Below are 20,224 nucleotides of genomic sequence, written 5' to 3'. Positions count from 1 at the left end.
ACCATGTCTCCGTGATTGCAACAATATCATACTCCCATGTGTTTATCAACACCTTCAGTTCATCCACCTTATTTGCAAGACTCCTTGCATTAAAATAGATGCCATCCAGCCTTGCCCTTATATATTTGCCCTGTCTACCAAGCTGACTTGTTTTTTTCTCTATAATTGGCAGCACATCCCCCCCTATTTCAGCTCCCCTCTGTATCCCATCCCCCTGCCAAGTTAGTTTAAACCCCCCCCAACAGTGCTAGCAAACCTCCCCGCAAGGATATTTGTCCCGCTCTGGTTCAGGTGCAAGCCGTCCGACTTGATGAAAGACAGTCGGACTTGGTGTAGTCTCTGACGCCATTTTTGTGTTCAACATGTGGTCTCAACAATTAAACCTTTTCTGTTGAACCTCTCCGAGTTCAGTATATTTTGTTAGGAGTACGTAGACTCCTACAGTACATCGTTTTCTGAAACGTTAAAGCTGGGATTGACCTGAAGATGTGAGTAACCAGCCCTTACCTCTCGTCCTCGTCATCTTTCGTTTTCCAGCTATCTCCGAACATGGTGTCATTCACCGCCATGCTCCCATCCGGCTTTTGATAATCATTGGCGTCGTCGCCGTTAAAGTCACCGCACAGTCCGCACATCTGTGCGGTGTAGGAGCTGAGAGAGAGAAAAAAAAGAGACCTTTACAACAGCGTCCAGGGGTGAACTCACTCAGGCTGGGGGGGGGGGGGAAACGAGGGACCTCTGGGGTAGGTACTTTCAGGCTGAGGGTCGCTCCGTATCATAGGGTGCGTCACACAAGCAACAGATACAGTCACACGCGGTGTAACAAGTTATAGGCTAAAAATTCGGTGCATTTGCGCCTCCCGTTAGCGCCTCCGGGGGGGCCAATGTCCAACATACATCACTCCAGAATGGCCAACAGCTCTACAAACCCATCTGGTTTACTAATGTCCTTTAGGGAAGGAAATCTGCCGTCTTTACCCGGTCTGGCCGATATGTGACTCCAGGCACCACAGCAATGTAGTCGACTCTTAACTGCCCTCCGAAAAGGCCCAGCGAGCCACTCAGCTGTAAAATACCGCTACGAGAAACAATAAGCACCACACGGACTGCAGCGGTTCAAGAAGGTGGCTCACCACCACCTTCTCAAGGGATGGGCAATAAGTGCTGGGCCTTGCCAGCGATGCCCACATCTCAAGAACAAATTAAAAAAAACAGTAGGTAAAGGAAGTCTTGTTTAAGGGAAGTGGTTCTGAGGTAAACAATTGCAAACTGTTTACTCCGATAGTCTGTTTTCAGAGGATTTGGGAAACAGATACGTTATTTTGACATTTTCCTTTGATGAAGTTAAAAATATGCATCAGAAATTCGGGTCCCCACGGGTGAGTACGCGCTGGGTGCTCACCTGTAGGCCCAACGGAAGTGCCGGTTTTCGTGCATGCACTGCGCATGCGCGGGAAACCGGAACTTCCGTTCCCTTAAAGGAAAGGGTTCAGAGGTCAAACACGTGCGCCGGAGAGGCAGCGCGTGCGCCTGGAACTTACGTTTTATTTGCAGGTTTCTCCGGGAGGGTAAGTCTCCAGGAGTTACACATGTAAAAAGCAGTCGCAAGGCCTGCTTTTAACAAGGTAAGTGGTGAATTAATTAAAATTAAAAAAAAATTTCCACAGATTTATTATTTTTAAATACTTTAAAGAAAGATAAGTTTATTTTTAGCCCCGTTAGAAAATGTAATTAATTTTTTCAAAAATTTAAATTATTGTTTAAAATAGTTATTTCATGTAATTTATAGTTATTTTAAAAATGTGATTTAAAAAAAAAAAATTATTTGAAGTTTTAGTGATGTTTTGGGACTTATAGTATTTATAGTTTTGACAGCTCTTCCTGTCAAATTTATGAATGGGCATTCCCTGCTACCATTGGCTCTCCATGGCCCACGTGATCCCAGGGGACGCTTCGAACTAACTGCGCCCCTGGGATACACAAGCACTGCGTGCCGGCAGTTGGAGCAGGCCCAGGATCGGAATCCCACGCGGGCCCACAGCTCAACGGCCGGCGCGCTAGGTAAGTGCAGGTCGGAGGCCTGCACCCGCGGGAAGCCCCCGACCCGAATTTCTGGGCCATGGTGTAGAAAGGAGCATGGTTTTCAACGGTATCTCAGAGCGTGCTCGACAGATACAGAAACCGGCAAAGTCACTCTCTGTTCACAGTTAAAGGCCGATCACCTTTACTGTGCATCAATAAAGTCCGTCCCGTATACTCCACTACGAAGTCTCACACGCTTACTCGAAACATGTTGTTGTGAACCAGGGGAGAAAGGAGCTTGCTGTGCGCAAATTGGCTGCCGTGTTTCCTACATTACAACAGTAACTACACTCCAAAAAGTACTTCATTGGCTGTAAAGCGCTTTGGGACGTCCGGTGGTCGTGAAAGGCGGCGTAGAAATGCAGGCTCTGCAATATCTAGGCCGATGGTCAGCCGGAGCGGGTCGGCAATCTGCAGCTAATTGGCAAAGCATCAGAATCTGGGTCAAGTCAGCGCAGCGCATGGCAAGAGTGGACGTGGGGTCACTGGCCAGCGGGCTCTGGGACCTTCACAGAGGCGAGTGTAAAACAGAGGTGAGAAACATAGAAACATAGAAGATAGGAGCAGGAGTAGGCCATTCGGCCCCTCAAGCCTGCTCCGCCATTCAATGAGATCATGGCTGATCATCCAAATTCAGTACCCTGTCCCTGCTTTCTCCCCATATCCCTTGATCCCTTTAGCCTTAAGAAATATATCCAACTCCTTCTTGAATATATTTAATGAATTGGCCTCTACTGCCTTCTGTGGTAGAGAGTTCCACAGGTTCACCACTCTCTGGGTGAAGAAATTCCTCCTCATTTCTGTCCTAAATGGCCTACCCCTTATCCTTAGACTGTGACCCCTGGTTCTGGACTCCTCTGCCATCGGGAACATCCTTCCTGCATCTAGTCTGCCCAGTCCTGTCAGAATTTTATAAGTTTCAATGAGATCCCCTCTCATTCTTCTAAACTCCAGCGAGTACAAGCCCAATCGACCCAATCTCTCCTCATACGTCATTCCTGCCATCCCAGGTATCAGCCTGGTGAATCTTCGCTGCACTCCTTCCATGGCAAGAACATCCTTCCTCAGGTAAGGCGACCAAAACTGCACACAATACTCAAGGTGCGGTCTCACCAAGGCCCTGTACAACTGCAGCAAGACATCCTTGTTCTTGTACTCGAACCCTCTCGCTACAATAGGATAACTTTACGGCCAGATTCGCTTGAATGAAACACAGTCGGCGCACTCAAGCTCAAAAGGCACGGGACTCACCCGGGTACGGTGATCTTCACAAAATGGTTTCCGTCGTATAGCACCAGCAGGCCGAAGTCCGTCGAGACTATTATGTACTGCCCAGATTGAGTGATGTGGGTGTTCCCTACAACCTTGGGCAAGCGGATTCTCGTTTGGCCCAGCTGCAATCAAAAGGGGAAGAGTTGTGTTTGGCATCAACTTCTGTCTTCAGTGAAGCACCTCGTAATGCCTTCCTACGCTGAAGGCACCGTATAAAAGCAGCTTGCCCTTACTGTCATTGAGTCAGAAACACTTCATCGGTAGGGTGGCGCCTCTAAAGTCAGCCTGTGCCCTGGCACCATTGACTCCAAGTAGGAGGACATTGCTGTGACCAATTTGTATCCTATAGCTATGGATTCTGGGTAGAATGACACCACTGTGGCCACTTTTCACCCTGTTGCAATGGATTCTGGGTGGAATGACACCAATATGGCCAATTTGTACCCTATAGCAATGGATTCTGGGTAGAATGACACCAATATGCCCAGTTTGTACCCTATAGCAATGGATTCTGGGTAGAATGGCACCAATATGCCCAATTATTACCTTATAGCAATGAATTCAGTGCAGAATAACACCAATATGGCCACTGTTTACCCTATTGCAATGGATTCTGGGTAGAATGACACCAATATGGCCACTGTTTACCCTATAGCAATGGATTCTGGGTAGAATGACACCAATGTGGCCACTGTTTACCCTATAGCAATCGATTCTGGGTAGAATGACGCCAATATGGCCAATTTTTACCCTATAGCTATGGATTCTGGGTAGAATGATAACACTGTGGGCAGTTTTCATCCCGTAGCTCTCGATCGTGGGTAGGTTGTCGTTTCTCAAGCTCCATTTTAAAAATAAATAAACAAGTTTTCCTCCTGTGTTTCCCAACTTTCCCATATCTTCTCCTGCAGATACTGACCGTTTGCAGGGGTATGGGGTTCCGTACGAGAGAGAACAGGAGTGTGGGAGAATAGGAGAGCGAGAGGATAGGAATGAGAGAGAACAGGAGTGAGAGAGGAAAGGAGTGAGAGAGGACAGGAGTGAGAGAGGACAGGAGTGAGAGAGGAAAGGAGTGAGAGAGGACAGGAGTGAGAGAGGACAGGAGTGAGAGAGGACAGGAGTGAGAGAGGACAGGAGTGAGGGAGGACAGGAGTGAGAGGACAGGAGTGAGAGAGGACAGGAGTGAGAGAGGACAGGAGTGAGAGAGGACAGGAGTGAGGGAGGACAGGAGTGAGAGAGGACAGGAGTGAGAGAGGACAGGAGTGAGGGAGGACAGGAGTGAGAGAGCACAGGAGTGAGAGAGGACAGGAGTGAGAGAGGACAGGAATGAGAGAGGACAGGAGTGAGGGAGGACAGGAGTGAGAGGACAGGAGTGAGAGAGGACAGGAGTGAGAGAGGACAGGAGTGAGAGAGGACAGGAGTGAGAGAGGACAGGAGTGAGAGAGGACAGGAGTGAGGGAGGACAGGAGTGAGAGGACAGGAGTGAGAGAGGACAGGAGTGAGAGAGGACAGGAGTGAGAGAGGTCAGGAGTGAGAGAGGACAGGAGTGGGAGAGGACAGGAGTGAGAGGACAGGAGTGAGAGGACAGGAGTGAGAGAGGACAGGAGTGAGAGAGGACAGGAGTGAGAGAGGACAGGAGTGAGAGAGGACAGGAGTGAGGGAGGACAGGAGTGAGAGAGGACAGGAGTGAGAGAGGACAGGAGTGAGAGAGGACAGGAGAGAGAGAGGACAGGAGTGAGAGAGGACAGGAGTGAGAGGACAAGAGTGAGAGAGGACAGGAGTGAGAGAGGACAGGAGTAAGAGAGGACAGGAGTGAGAGAGGACAGGAGTGAGAGAGACAGGAGTGAGAGTGGACAGGAGTGAGAGAGGACAGGAGTGAGAGAGGACAGGAGTGAGAGAGGACAGGAGTGAGAGAGGACAGGAGTGAGAGAGGGCAGGAGTGAGAGAGGACAGGAGTGAGAGAGGACAGCAGTGAGAGAGGACAGGAGTGAGAGAGGACAGGAGAGAGAGAGGACAGGAGTGAGAGAGGACAGGAGTGAGAGGACAGGAGTGAGAGGACAGGAGTGAGAGAGGACAGGAGTGAGAGAGGACAGGAGTGAGAGAGGACAGGAGTGAGAGAGGACAGGAGTGAGAGAGGACAGGAGTGAGGGAGGACAGGAGTGAGAGAGGACAGGAGTGAGAGAGGACAGGAGTGAGAGAGGACAGGAGTGAGAGAGGACAGGAGTGAGAGAGGACAGCAGTGAGAGTGGACAGGAGTGAGAGAGGACAGGAGTGAGAGAGGACAGGAGTGAGAGAGGACAGGAGTGAGAGAGGACAGGAGTGAGAGAGGACAGGACTGAGAGAGGACAGGAGTGAGGGAGGACAGGAGTGAGAGAGGACAGGAGTGAGAGAGGACAGGAGTGAGAGAGGACAGGAGTGAGAGAGGACAGGAGTGAGAGAGGACAGGAGTGAGAGGACAGGAGTGAGAGAGGACAGGAGTGAGAGAGGACAGGAGTGAGAGAGGACAGGAGTGAGAGAGGACAGGAGTGAGAGAGGACAGGAGTGAGAGGACAGGAGTGAGAGAGGACAGGAGTGAGTGAGGACAGGAGTGAGAGAGGACAGGAGTGAGAGAGGACAGGAGTGAGAGAGAACAGAGGTGAGAGAGGAGAGGAGTGAGAGGACAGGAGTGAGGGAGGACAGGAGTGAGAGAGGACAGGAGTGAGAGAGGACAGGAGTGAGAGAGGACAGGAGTGAGAGGACAGGAGTGAGAGAGGACAGGAGTGAGGGAGGACAGGAGTGAGGGAGGACAGGAGTGAGAGAGGACAGGAGTGAGAGAGGACAGGAGTGAGAGGACAGGAGTGAGAGAGGACAGGAGTGAGGGAGGACAGGAGTGAGAGGACAGGAGTGAGAGAGGACAGGAGTGAGGGAGGACAGGAGTGAGAGAGGACAGGAGTGAGGGAGGACAGGAGTGAGAGGACAGGCGTGAGGGAGGACAGGCGTGAGGGAGGACAGGAGTGAGAGAGGACAGGAGTGAGAGAGGACAGGAGTGAGAGAGGACAGGAGTGAGAGAGGACAGGAGTGAGAGGACAGGAGTGAGAGAGGACAGGAGTGAGAGAGAACAGGAGTGAGGGAGGACAGGAGTGAGAGAGGACAGGAGTGAGGGAGGACAGGAGTGAGAGAGGACAGGAATGAGAGAGGACAGGAGTGAGAGAGGACAGGAGTGAGAGAGGACAGGAGTGAGAGAGGTCATAAGTGAGAGAGGACAGGAGTGAGAGAGGATAGGAGTGAGAGAGAACAGGAGTGAGAGAGGACAGGAGAGAGAGAGGACAGGAGTGAGAGAGGACAGGAGTGAGAGAGAACAGGAGTGAGAGAGGACAGGAGTGAGGGAGGCCAGGAGTGAGAGAGGACAGGAGTGAGGGAGGACAGGAGTGAGAGAGGACAGGAGTGAGAGAGGACAGGAGTGAGGGAGGACAGGAGTGAGAGAGGACAGGAGTGAGAGAGGACAGGAGTGAGAGAGGACAGGAGTGAAAGAGACAGGAGTGAGGGAGGGCAGGAGTGAGAGAGGAAAGGAGTGAGAGAGGACAGGAGTGAGAGAGGACAGGAGTGAGAGAGGACAGGAGTGAGAGAGAACAGGAGAGAGAGAGGACAGGAGTGAGAGAGGACAGGAGTGAGAGAGGACAGGAGTGAGAGAGGACAGGAGTGAGAGAGAACAGGAGAGAGGACAGGAGTGAAAGAGGACAGGAGTGAGAGAGGACAGGAGTGAGAGAGGACAGGAGTGAAGGAGGACAGTAGTGAGAGGACAGGTGTGAGGGAGGACAGGAGTGAGAGAGGACAGGAGTGAGGAAGGACAGGAGTGAGGGAGGACAGGAGTGAGAGAGGACAGGAGTGAGAGAGGACAAGAGTGTGAGAGGACAGGAGTGAGAGAGGACAGGAGTGAGAGAGGACAGGAGTGAGAGAGGACAGGAGTGAGAGAGGACAGGAGTGAGAGAGGACAAGAGTGAGAGAGGACAGGAGTGAGAGAGGACAGGAGTGAGAGGGGACAGGAGTGAGAGAGGACAGGAGTGAGGGAGGACAGGAGTGAGAGAGGACAGGAGTGAGAGGACAGGAGTGAGGGAGGACAGGAGTGAGAGAGGACAGGAGTGAGAGAGGACAGGAGTGAGAGAGGACAAGAGTGAGAGAGGACAGGCGTGAGAGAGGACAGGAGTGAGGGAGGACAGGAGTGAGGGAGGACTGGAGTGAGAGAGGACAGGAGTGAGAGAAGACAAGAGTGAGAGAGGACAGGAGTGAGAGTGGACAGGAGTGAGAGAGGACAGGAGTGAGGGAGGACAGGAGTGAGGGAGGACTGGAGTGAGAGAGGACAGGAGTGAGAGAGGACAGGAATGAGTGAGGACAGGAGTGAGAGAGGACAGGAGTGAGAGAGGACAGGAGTGAGAGAGGACAGGAGTGAGAGAGGACAGGAGTGAGAGAGGACAGGAGTGAGGGAGGACAGGAGTGAAAGAGAACAGGAATGAGAGAGACAGGAGTGAGAGAGGACAGGAGTGAGAGAGGACAGGAGTGAGAGAGAACAGGAGTGAGAGAGACAGGAGTGAGAGAGGACAGGAGTGAGAGAGGACAGGAGTGAGAGAGGAGAGGAGTGAGAGAGGACAGGAGTGAGAGAGAACAGGAGTGAGAGAGACAGGAGTGAGAGAGGACAGAAGTGAGAGAGGCCAGGAGTGAGAGAGGACAGGAGTGAGAGAGGACAGGAGTGAGAGGACAGGAGTGAGAGGACAGGAGTGAGAGAGGACAGGAGTGGGAGAGGACAGGAGTGAGAGAGGACAGGAGTGAGAGAGGACAGGAGTGAGGGAGGACAGGAGTGAGAGGACAGGAGTGAGAGAGGACAGGAGTGAGAGAGGACAGGAGTGAGAGAGGACAGGAGTGAGGGAGGACAGGAGTGAGAGGACAGGAGTGAGAGAGGACAGGAGTGAGAGAGGACAGGAGTGAGAGAGGACAGGAGTGAGGGAGGACAGGAGTGAGAGAGGACAGGAGTGAGAGAGGACAGGAGTGAGAGAGGACAGGAGTGAGAGAGCACAGGGGTGAGAGAGGACAGGAGTGAGAGAGGACAGGAATGAGAGAGGACAGGAGTGAGGGAGGACAGGAGTGAGAGGACAGGAGTGAGAGAGGACAGGAGTGAGAGAGGACAGGAGTGAGAGAGGACAGGAGTGAGAGAGGACAGGAGTGAGAGAGGACAGGAGTGAGGGAGGACAGGAGTGAGAGGACAGGAGTGAGAGAGGACAGGAGTGAGAGAGGACATGAGTGAGAGAGGACAGGAGTGAGAGAGGACAGGAGTGGGAGAGGACAGGAGTGAGAGGACAGGAGTGAGAGAGGACAGGAGTGAGAGAGGACAGGAGTGAGAGAGGACAGGAGTGAGAGAGGACAGGAGTGAGGGAGGACAGGAGTGAGAGAGGACAGGAGTGAGAGAGGACAGGAGTGAGAGAGGACAGGAGAGAGAGAGGACAGGAGTGAGAGAGGACAGGAGTGAGAGGACAAGAGTGAGAGAGGACAGGAGTGAGAGAGGACAGGAGTGAGAGAGGACAGGAGTGAGAGAGGACAGGAGTGAGAGAGACAGCAGTGAGAGTGGACAGGAGTGAGAGAGGACAGGAGTGAGAGAGGACAGGAGTGAGAGAGGACAGGAGTGAGAGAGGGCAGGAGTGAGAGAGGACAGGAGTGAGAGAGGACAGGAGTGAGAGAGGACAGGAGTGAGAGGACAGGAGTGAGAGGACAGGAGTGAGAGAGGACAGGAGTGAGAGAGGACAGGAGTGAGAGAGGACAGGAGTGAGAGAGGACAGGAGTGAGGGAGGACAGGAGTGAGAGGACAGGAGTGAGAGAGGACAGGAGTGAGAGAGGACAGGAGTGAGAGAGGACAGGAGTGAGAGAGGACAGGAGTGAGAGAGGACAGGAGTGAGAGAGGACAGGAGTGAGAGAGGACAGGAGTGAGAGAGGACAGGAGTGAGAGAGGACAGGAGTGAGAGAGGACAGGACTGAGAGAGGACAGGAGTGAGGGAGGACAGGAGTGAGAGAGGACAGGAGTGAGAGAGGACAGGAGTGAGAGAGGACAGGAGTGAGAGAGGACAGGAGTGAGAGAGGACAGGAGTGAGAGAGGACAGGAGTGAGAGAGGACAGGAGTGAGAGAGGACAGGACTGAGAGAGGACAGGAGTGAGGGAGGACAGGAGTGAGAGAGGACAGGAGTGAGAGAGGACAGGAGTGAGAGAGGACAGGAGTGAGAGAGGACAGGAGTGAGAGAGGACAGGAGTGAGAGAGGACAGGAGTGAGAGGACAGGAGTGAGAGAGGACAGGATTGAGAGAGGACAGGAGTGAGAGAGGACAGGAGTGAGTGAGGGCAGGAGTGAGAGAGGACAGGAGTGAGAGAGGACAGGAGTGAGAGAGGACAGGAGTGAGGGAGGACAGGAGTGAGAGAGAACAGGAGTGAGAGAGGACAGGAGTGAGAGGACAGGAGTGAGGGAGGACAGGAGTGAGAGAGGACTGGAGTGAGAGAGGACAGGAGTGAGGGAGGACAGGAGTGAGAGAGAACAGGAGTGAGAGAGGACAGGAGTGAGAGGACAGGAGTGAGGGAGGACAGGACTGAGAGAGGACAGGAGTGAGGGAGGACAGGAGTGAGAGAGGACAGGAGTGAGAGAGGACAGGAGTGAGAGAGGACAGGAGTGAGAGAGGACAGGAGTGAGAGAGGACAGGAGTGAGAGAGGACAGGAGTGAGAGGACAGGAGTGAGAGAGGACAGGAGTGAGAGAGGACAGGAGTGAGAGAGGACAGGAGTGAGTGAGGGCAGGAGTGAGAGAGGACAGGAGTGAGAGAGGACAGGAGTGAGAGAGGACAGGAGTGAGGGAGGACAGGAGTGAGAGAGTACAGGAGTGAGAGAGGACAGGAGTGAGAGGACAGGAGTGAGGGAGGACAGGAGTGAGAGAGGACTGGAGTGAGAGAGGACAGGAGTGAGAGGACAGGAGTGAGAGAGGACAGGAGTGAGGGAGGACAGGAGTGAGGGAGGACAGGAGTGAGAGAGGACAGGAGTGAGAGAGGACAGGATTGAGAGGACAGGAGTGAGAGAGGACAGGAGTGAGAGAGGACAGGAGTGAGAGGACAGGAGTGAGAGAGGACAGGAGTGAGAGAGGACAGGAGTGAGAGAGGACAGGAGTGAGAGAGGACAGGAGTGAGAGAGACAGGAGTGAGAGAGGACAGGAGTGAGAGAGGACAGGAGTGAGAGAGGACAGGAGTGTGAGAGGACAGGAGTGAGAGAGGACAGGAGTGAGGGAGGCCAGGAGTGAGAGAGGACAGGAGTGAGGGATGACAGGAGTGAGAGAGGACAGGAGTGAGAGAGGACAGGAGTGAGAGAGGACAGGAGTGAGAGAGGACAGGAGTGAGAGAGGACAGGAGTGAGAGAGGACAGGAGTGAGAGAGGACAGGAGTGAAAGAGGACAGGAGTGAGGGAGGACAGGAGTGAGAGAGGACAGGAGTGAGAGAGGACAGGAGTGAGAGAGGACAGGAGTGAGAGAGGACAGGAGTGAGAGAGAACAGGAGTGAGAGAGGACAGGAGTGAGAGAGGACAGGAGTGAGAGAGGACAGGAGTGAGAGAGGACAGGAGTGAGAGAGAACAGGAGAGAGGACAGGAGTGAGAGAGGACAGGAGTGAGAGAGGACAGGAGTGAGAGAGGACAGGAGTGAGAGAGGACAGGAGTGAGGAGGACAGGAGTGAGAGGACAGGAGTGAGAGAGGACAGGAGTGAGAGAGGACAGGAGTGAGGAAGGACAGGAGTGAGAGAGGACAGGAGTGAGAGAGGACAGGAGTGAGAGAGGACAAGAGTGAGAGAGGACAGGAGTGAGAGAGGACAGGAGTGAGAGAGGACAAGAGTGAGAGAGGACAGGAGTGAGAGAGGACAGGAGTGAGAGAGGACAGGAGTGAGAGAGGACAGGAGTGAGAGAGGACAGAGTGAGAGAGGACAAGAGTGAGAGAGGACAGGAGTGAGAGAGGACAGGAGTGAGAGAGGACAGGAGTGAGAGGGGACAGGAGTGAGAGAGGACAGGAGTGAGAGAGGACAGAGTGAGAGAGGACAAGAGTGAGAGAGGACAGGAGTGAGAGAGGACAGGAGTGAGAGAGGACAGGAGTGAGAGGGGACAGGAGTGAGAGAGGACAGGAGTGAGAGAGGACAGAGTGAGAGAGGACAGGAGAGAGAGAGGACAGGAGTGAGAGAGGACAGGAGTGAGAGAGGACAGAGTGAGAGAGGACAAGAGTGAGAGAGGACAGGAGTGAGAGAGGACAGGAGTGAGAGAGGACAGGAGTGAGAGGGGACAGGAGTGAGAGAGGACAGGAGTGAGAGGAGGACAGGAGTGAGAGAGGACAGGAGTGAGAGAGGACAGGAGTGAGAGAGGACAGGAGTGAGAGAGGACAGGAGTGAGAGAGGACAGGAGTGAGAGAGGACAGGAGTGAGAGAGGACAGGAGTGAGAGAGGACAGGAGTGAGAGAGGACAGGAGTGAGGGAGGACTGGAGTGAGAGAGGACAGGAGTGAGAGAGGACAAGAGTGAGAGAGGACAGGAGTTGAGAGTGGACAGGAGTGAGAGAGGACAGGAGTGAGGGAGGACAGGAGTGAGGGAGGACTGGAGTGAGAGAGGACAGGAGTGAGAGAGGACAGGAATGAGTGAGGACAGGAGTGAGAGAGGACAGGAGTGAGAGAGGACAGGAGTGAGAGAGGACAGGAGTGAGAGAGGACAGGAGTGAGAGGACAGGAGTGAGAGAGGACAGGAGTGAGAGAGACATGAGTGAGAGAGGACAGGAGTGAGAGAGACAGGAGTGAGAGAGGACAGGAGTGAGAGGACAGGAGTGAGAGAGGACAGGAGTGAGAGGACAGGAGTGAGAGAGGACAGGAGTGAGAGAGGACAGGAGTGAGGGAGGACAGGAGTGAAAGAGAACAGGAATGAGAGAGACAGGAGTGAGAGAGGACAGGGGTGAGAGAGGACAGGAGTGAGAGAGAACAGGAGTGAGAGAGACAGGAGTGAGAGAGGACAGGAGTGAGAGAGGACAGGAGTGAGAGAGGAAAGGAGTGAGAGAGGACAGGAGTGAGAGAGAACAGGAGTGAGAGAGACAGGAGTGAGAGAGGACAGGAGTGAGAGAGGCCAGGAGTGAGAGAGGACAGGAGTGAGAGAGGACAGGAGTGAGAGGACAGGAGTGAGAGGACAGGAGTGAGAGAGGACAGGAGTGGGAGAGGACAGGAGTGAGAGAGGACAGGAGTGAGAGAGACAGGAGTGAGAGAGGACTGGAGTGAGGGAGGACAGGAGTGAGAGAGGACTGGAGTGAGGGAGGACAGGAGTGAGAGAGGACAGGAGTGAGAGAGAACAGGAGAGAGAGAGGACAGGAGTGAGAGAGCACAGGAGTGAGACAGGACAGGAGTGAGAGAGGACAGGAGTGAGAGAGGACAGGCGTGAGAGGACAGGAGTGAGAGAGGACAGGAGTTAGAGAGGACAGGAGTGAGAGAGGACTGGAGTGAGGGAGGACAGGAGTGAGAGAGGACTGGAGTGAGAGAGGACAGGAGTGAGAGGACAGGAGTGAGAGAGGACTGGAGTGAGGGAGGACAGGAGTGAGAGAGGACTGGAGTGAGGGAGGACAGGAGTGAGAGAGGACAGGAGTGAGAGAGGACAGGAGTGAGAGGACAGGAGTGAGAGAGAACAGGAGAGAGAGAGGACAGGAGTGAGAGAGGACAGGAGTGAGAGTGGACAGGAGTGAGAGAGGACAGGAGTGAGCGAGAACAGGAGAGAGGACAGGAGTGAGAGAGAACAGGAGAGAGAGAGGACAGGAGTGAGAGAGGACAGGAGTGAGAGAGGACAGGAGTGAGAGAGGACAGGAGTGAGAGAGAACAGGAGAGAGGACAGGAGTGAGAGAGGACAGGAGTGAGAGAGGACAGGAGTGAGAGAGGACAGGAGTGAGAGAGGACAGGAGTGAAGGAAGACAGGAGTGAGAGGACAGGTGTGAGGGAGGACAGGAGTGAGAGGGGACAGGAGTGAGGAAGGACAGGAGTGAGGGAGGACAGGAGTGAGAGAGGACAGGAGTGAGAGAGGACAAGAGTGTGAAAGGACAGGAGTGAGAGAGGACAGGAGTGAGAGAGAACAGGAGTGAGAGGGGACAGGAGTGAGAGAGGACAGGAGTGAGGGAGGACAGGAGTGAGAGAGGACAGGAGTGAGAGGACAGGAGTGAGGGAGGACAGGAGTGAGAGAGGACAGGAGTGAGAGAGGACAGGAGTGAGAGAGGACAAGAGTGAGAGAGGACAGGCGTGAGAGAGGACAGGAGTGAGGGAGGACAGGAGTGAGGGAGGACTGGAGTGAGAGAGGACAGGAGTGAGAGAGGACAAGAGTGAGAGAGGACAGGAGTGAAAGTGGACAGGAGTGAGAGAGGACAGGAGTGAGGGAGGACAGGAGTGAGGGAGGACTGGAGTGAGAGAGGACAGGAGTGAGAGAGGACAGGAATGAGTGAGGACAGGAGTGAGAGAGGACAGGAGTGAGAGAGGACAGGAGTGAGAGAGGACAGGAGTGAGGGAGGACAGGAGTGAAAGAGAACAGGAATGAGAGAGACAGGAGTGAGAGAGGACAGGAGTGAGAGAGGACAGGAGTGAGAGAGGACAGGAGTGAGAGAGGACAGGAGTGAGGGAGGACAGGAGTGAGAGGACAGGAGTGAGAGAGGACAGGAGTGAGAGAGGACAGGAGTGAGCGAGGACAGGAGTGAGAGAGGACAGGAGTGAGAGAGGACAGGAGTGAGGGAGGACAGGAGTGAGAGCGAACAGGAGTGAGAGAGGACAGGAGTGAGAGAGGACAGGAGTGAGAGAGGACAGGAGTGAAAGAGGACATTAGTGAGAGAGGACAGGAGTGAGAGAGGACAGGAGTGAGAGAGGACAGGAGTGAGAGAGGACAGGAGTGAGGGAGGACAGGAGTGAGAGAGGACAGGAGTGAGAGGACAGGAGTGAGAGAGGACAGGAGTGAGAGAGGACAGGAGTGAGGGAGGACAGGAGTGAGAGAGGACAGGAGTGAGAGAGGACAGGAGTGAGAGTGGACAGGAGTGAGAGAGGACAGGAGTGAGAGAGGACAGGAGTGAGAGAGGACAGGAGTGAGAGGACAGGAGTGAGAGAGGACAGGAGTGAGAGAGGACAAGAGTGAGAGAGGACAGGAGTGAGAGAGGACAGGAGTGAGAGAGGACAGGAGTGGGAGAGGACAGGAGTGAGAGAGGACAGGAGTGAGAGAGGACAGGAGTGAGAGAGGACAGGAGTGAGGGAGGACAGGAGTGAGAGAGACAGGAGTGAAAGAGGACAGGAGTGAGAGAGGACAGGAGTGAGAGAGGACAGGAGTGAGAGAGGACAGGAGTGAGAGAGGACAGGAGTGAGGGAGGACAGGAGTGAGAGAGGACAGGAGTGAGAGAGGAAGGGAGTGAGAGAGGACAGGAGTGAGAGAGGACAGGAGTGAGAGAGGACAGGAGTGAGGGAGGACAGGAGTGAGAGAGGACAGGAGAGAGAGAGGACAGGAGTGAGAGAGACAGGAGTGAGAGAGGACAGGAGTGAGAGAGGACAGGAGTGAGAGAGGACAGGAGTGAGGGAGGACAGGAGTGAGAGAGGACAGGAGTGAGAGAGGACAGGAGTGAGAGAGGACAGGAGTGAGAGGACAGGAGTGAGAGAGGACAGGAGTGAGAGGACAGGAGTGAGAGAGGACAGGAGTGAGAGAGGACAGGAGTGAGGGAGGACAGGAGTGAGAGAGGACAGGAGTGTGGGAGGACAGGAGTGAGAGGACAGGAGTGAGGGAGGACAGGAGTGAGAGAGGACAGGAGTGAGAGAGGACAGGAGTGAGAGAGGACAGGAGTGAGAGAGGACAGGAGTGAGAGGACAGGAGTGAGGGAGGACAGGAGTGAGAGGACAGGAGTGAGAGAGGACAGGAGTGAGAGAGGACAGGAGTGAGAGGACAGGAGTGAGAGAGGACAGGAGTGAGAGAGGACAGGAGTGAGAGAGGACAGAAGTGAGAGAGGACAGGAGTGAGGGAGGACAGGAGTGAGAGAGGACAGGAGTGAGAGAGAACAGGAGTGAGAGAGGACAGGAGTGAGAGAGGACAGGAGTGAGAGAGGACAGGAGTGAGAGAGGAGAGGAGTGAGAGAGGACAGGAGTGAGGGAGGACAGGAGTGAGAGAGGACAGGAGTGAGAGAGGACAGGAGTGAGAGAGGACAGGAGTGAGAGAGGACAGGAGTGAGAGAGGACAGGAGTGAGGGAGGACAGGAGTGAGAGAGGACAGGAGTGAGAGAGGACAGGAGTGAGAGAGGACAGGAGTGAGAGAGGACAGGAGTGAGAGAGGACAGGAGTGAGGGAGGACAGGAGTGAGAGAGGACAGGAGTGAGAGAGGACAGGAGTGAGAGAGGACAGGAGTGAGAGAGGACAGGAGTGAGGGAGGACAGGAGTGAGAGAGGACAGGAGTGAGAGAGGACAGGAGTGAGAGAGGACAGGAGTGAGGGAGGACAGGAGTGAGAGAGGACAGGAGTGAGAGAGGACAGGAGTGAGAGAGGACAGGAGTGAGAGAGGACAGGAGTGAGAGAGGACAGGAGTGAGGGAGGACAGGAGTGAGAGAGGACAGGAGTGAGAGAGGACAGGAGTGAGAGAGAACAATGCTTTTTAAAATACAGTTGAGATGTTAAATGTACACCCTGTTTAGATGGTGAGGAACCAACAAAACTCTCAGTGGGAGTGACTTGCAACAAGAAGACAAACCATAATCCTCCTGTTCTTCATCAGAGTGATGGTGACACTATTGATGGTGATGTAAAGTTTCCTCAGGTAAGTCGCTCCAGGCATTCCTCTTTCCTCGTTCTTCCCTTCGATACTGAACCAGTGTCCTGGAAAAACACAGAACCACAAGGAAACGTATTGACTGGAGACGTAGTGGATACAGAGAGAGCTATACACACATACCAGAGAATAGGCCATCAAATATTCACCGACACACACGCGCACAGACACACACACGCACAGACACGCACAAATGCACACACACGCACAGACGCACACACATGCACAGATGCACAAACACACACATGCACAGCCACACACACACGTAAATGCACTGGTGTACAGACACAAACACACACATGCACAGACACACATGCACAGACACACACACACGTACATGCACTGGTGTACAGACACAAACACACACATGCACAGACACACATGCACAGACACACACACACACGTACATGCACTGGTGTACAGACACAAACACACACATGCACAGACACACATGCACAGACACACACACACACGTACATGCACTGGTGTACAGACACACACACGCGCATGCACAGACACGCACAGGCGCACACGTACACAAGCACGCACGCGGACTGCAAATAAAGGCTTGCATTTATACAGTGCTTTTCATGACTTCAGGACGTCCCAAATGACTTCAAAGGCAATGAAGTACTTTTTGAAGTGTAGTCACTGTTGTAATGTAGGAAACGGGGCAGGTCCCACAAACAGCAATGTGACAATGACCAGATAATCTGCTTTAGGTGTCGGATGAGGGGTAAATATTGGCCAGGGCACCGGGGAGAACTCCTCTGCCCTTCTTCGAAATAGTGGCCGAGGGATCTTTTACATCCACCTGAGAGAGCAGACGGGGCCTCAGTTTAACGTCTCATCCGAAAGACGGCACCTCCGACAGTGCACTGCGCTCCCTCAGCACTGGCACCGGGAGTGTCAGCCTGGATTTTTGTGCTCGAGTCTCTGAAGTGGGGCTCGAACCCACGACCTTCTGGACTCAGAGGCGAGAGAGAGTGCGACCCACTGTGAGTACTGGGAATAATCACACGCCCATCAGCATCTGTACAGAGAAAAAAACCAGGTTAACGTTTCGGGTGCCGCCCCATCAGCACGACCTTTTCCCTGCACGGATGCTGTTCACTGGCATAAGCTTCTGCTTAAATTTCAGAATTGCAGTTTATTTTTTTCTTCCTTCTATACATACCCGTCTTATTCCGGCAGCTCCTGGCAAGGGTGTAGGTGCAGGTTCCCAAGAAGGTAAACATCCTGTTGTCGAAAGTTATATAATGAGGATCTCCGGAGATGATGCAGGACCCGGCTGATGGTGGAGGGGGGGGAAAAGCAGTTAAAGTTAAATTAGCTGTGTCACCTCATACGATCGTTTTCCGCGAGTTATAAGCATTGCTGCCGTCGCGCAGGTTAACGGAGCTGGGGGAGATGGCCAGCTAGTTTAACCGTGTTAGTTGTTACAGGCTGAGAGAGGTTACAGCGCCATCACTGGAGCAAGTAGGAATAACACCATGTTTACCCATTTGAAAGTTACAAAGGGGGCGTGAAAAATTTAAGGTGAGAAATTTGGTGTTGCCCCGTTTGGGGCACAATTATCGGCCGGGCTCAAAATTTAGCGCCTGCTGCTAATTATCGCCTCTGACTGCAAACTTGGCTTTTATCGCCCCTGGAGGTGATTGAAGCACTAAATCAGGTGCTACACACCTCTCTTAAGGCGCTAACGCCGAGGAGCGAGGCGCTACCTCAGAGCGCTGGCGAAGCTCAGGTGATGTCAGTCAGCAATGGAACACAGACACACTGGCGCCGGCCAGTTCTTAAAGGGGAGGGTCGATCTTGCTCTCCATCCACACCCTGCTCATTGCAGCCTTGAATCTCGGCCTGGAGAGACCTGTACATCAAATCTGCTGGAAAGAACAATGGAGAGGCCCAGGGAAAGAGCTCAGAGTGCAGCCCCCACAGTCTCTTCTAAATCGATGCAAGGAAGGTCAAATCAAAATGAACCTGCAAAGTGCTGCTCAGTACCCAAAACTCCTTCACACAGCGTTGAATCTCTCCAGAAGTCTCTCTCTCTCTCTCTCTCAGAATGCGTGGTGCAAAAATGTCGCCGACAAAAAAAGGCAGGAAGCGGTCCCCTTTAAATAGCGCTCCCCCAGTTCCTTCCTGACTGCCAAATGCTCCCCTCAACCTGTCGTTGCTAGCGGCAGGCGGAAAGGCAGGGGGCGCGACTCAATATCCGGTCCAGGGCGCTACCGGGGTGTTGCACACTCGACTGACGTCATGATCTGTGGGCGCAGGAGATTGTGGCGGTAGTGTTTTAGCGCCACCGCAAAATGTCTGGTCAATTTCGCGAGCGGCACAAACATCGCTGCGCCCGGGCGCTAGTTGCTTTGCACCCCATTAGCACCCTCTTAGGGCGCTAATGGGAGGCGCTAATCAACCGAATTTTTCCCCCTAAAAGTTGAAGGATTAGCGCCAGGCCCCAATCATTGCCCACTCCTGCGAAATTCATTGTTAGCGCTCCAAGAGGGAAGTTTTTTTACTTCGTTCACGGGATGCGGGCGTCGCTGGCAAGGCCGACATTTATTGCCCATCCCTAATTGCCCTCGAGAAGGTGGTGGCGAGCCGCCTTCTTGAACCGCAGAGGGCAGTTAAGAGTCAACCACATTGCTGTGGGTCTGGAGTCACATATAGGCCAGACCGGGTAAGGGCAGCAGATTTCCTTCCCTGAAGGACATTAGTGAACCAGGCAGGTAGTTTCATGGTCACCATTACAGACACTAGTTTTTTTTATTCCAGATTTATTTAATTAACTGAATTTAAATTCCCCCCAGCTGCCTGGGGTGGGATTTGAACTACGTGTCTCCGGATCAAGTCTCGTAACATAGCCACTATGCTACCATCGTCGATAAGTGGTAAACCAAGCGCCACACTCCTAACCTAGGGCGCTAACCTCTGAGAGCGGGGCGGGGCGCTACCAGCAGAGCGATAAAGAAGGTCACGCGCAGTCCAGACGACGCTCTTTAATCTCACAGGCTGCTTCCATCTCTTAAAGGGAAGGGCCAGTCACGCTGTATAACCCCACAGTCACCAGTGGTGTTTTTCAACGTGACCTGGGCCACTACCATTGCAGCCTCCCCCCCCGCTCCCCCCATCACTTTCAGAAAATGCAGCATTTGGAGATGTTTGGGGAGAAGGTGTGAAAGGTTTTTGTGCAGGCGGCAGACTAGAGCTAGTAACACACGGTGCGATCGCTGAAAGCGCCTTTTTTCGCGATGTTCAAGCGGCACGGAAGCATTCCCTTTAATTACCGCTCCTGCGCAACGCTGCCTCTCACCGGCGTTGTCGGCGCCAGGCGCTAAAGCGAGGTGGGGGGGGCGGAAGGTGATTTTTGCGCCGGGGCCGTTAACGGGGTGCTGCACACGCATCGACGTCACCATGTGAGAGGCGCTAGAGGCCGAGGCGCTAACAGTTAGCGCCAGCACTAAGGCCACGTGTGGCGTTGGATTCGCCGCGACCAGGCAAGCGCTCCTGCCAGGCGCCAACGGGAGGCGCTAACCTACCGAATTTCACGGCCAAAGTATTTACAGCAGAGAAACAGGCCATTCGGCCCAACTGGTCTGTGCTGGTGTTTGTGCGCCACACGAGCCTCCTCCCACCCGACTTCATCTCACCCCATCAACATATCCTTCGATTCCTTTCTCCCTCGTGTGCTTACCTAGCTTCCCCTTAAAAGCACCTATGCTGCTCCCTGTGGTAGCAAGTTCCACATTCTAACGCTCCTCTGGGTAAAGAAGTTTCTCCTGAATTCCCTAGTGGATTTATTAGTGACTATCTTATATTTATGGCCCCTAGTTCTGGTCTCACCTGGAAGTGGAGAGATCTTCTCTACGTCTACCCAATCAAAGCCTTTCATAAACTTGAAGGCCTCAATGTATGGGTGTTGATTACCCATTGATTTCAATGTATGGATCTTAATTACCCATTGATTTCAATGTACGGATCTTAATTATCCATTGATTTCAATGTATGGATCTTAATTATCCATTGATTTCAATGTAT

At 53.4% G+C, this 20,224-nt stretch overlaps 1 protein-coding gene across 1 annotated transcript in view; it reads right to left on the bottom strand.

Annotated features, from left to right (window-relative positions):
* The window catches only part of LOC147090597 (zonadhesin-like), a 202,780-nt gene that overhangs the window by 96,837 nt on the left and 85,719 nt on the right, over nt 1-20,224 (bottom strand). The window contains exons 25-28 of the mRNA XM_085977363.1: nt 17,361-17,474; nt 16,106-16,230; nt 3,334-3,476; nt 508-651 (exon numbers count right to left, since the gene is read on the bottom strand). Of these exons, the coding sequence (XP_085833489.1) occupies nt 508-651; nt 3,334-3,476; nt 16,106-16,230; nt 17,361-17,474 (526 nt within the window). The remainder of the gene's footprint in view (nt 1-507; nt 652-3,333; nt 3,477-16,105; nt 16,231-17,360; nt 17,475-20,224) is intronic.

This window comes from Somniosus microcephalus, unplaced genomic scaffold (genome assembly GCF_052327205.1).
Source record: "Somniosus microcephalus isolate GS21.2 unplaced genomic scaffold, FLI_Smic_1.0 unresolved_chr4, whole genome shotgun sequence".
In the NCBI taxonomy this organism is placed as follows: Eukaryota; Metazoa; Chordata; class Chondrichthyes; order Squaliformes; family Somniosidae; genus Somniosus; species Somniosus microcephalus.
Note: the sequence above shows the minus strand (reverse complement) of the source record. Positions and strands in the feature narration are given on the sequence as shown.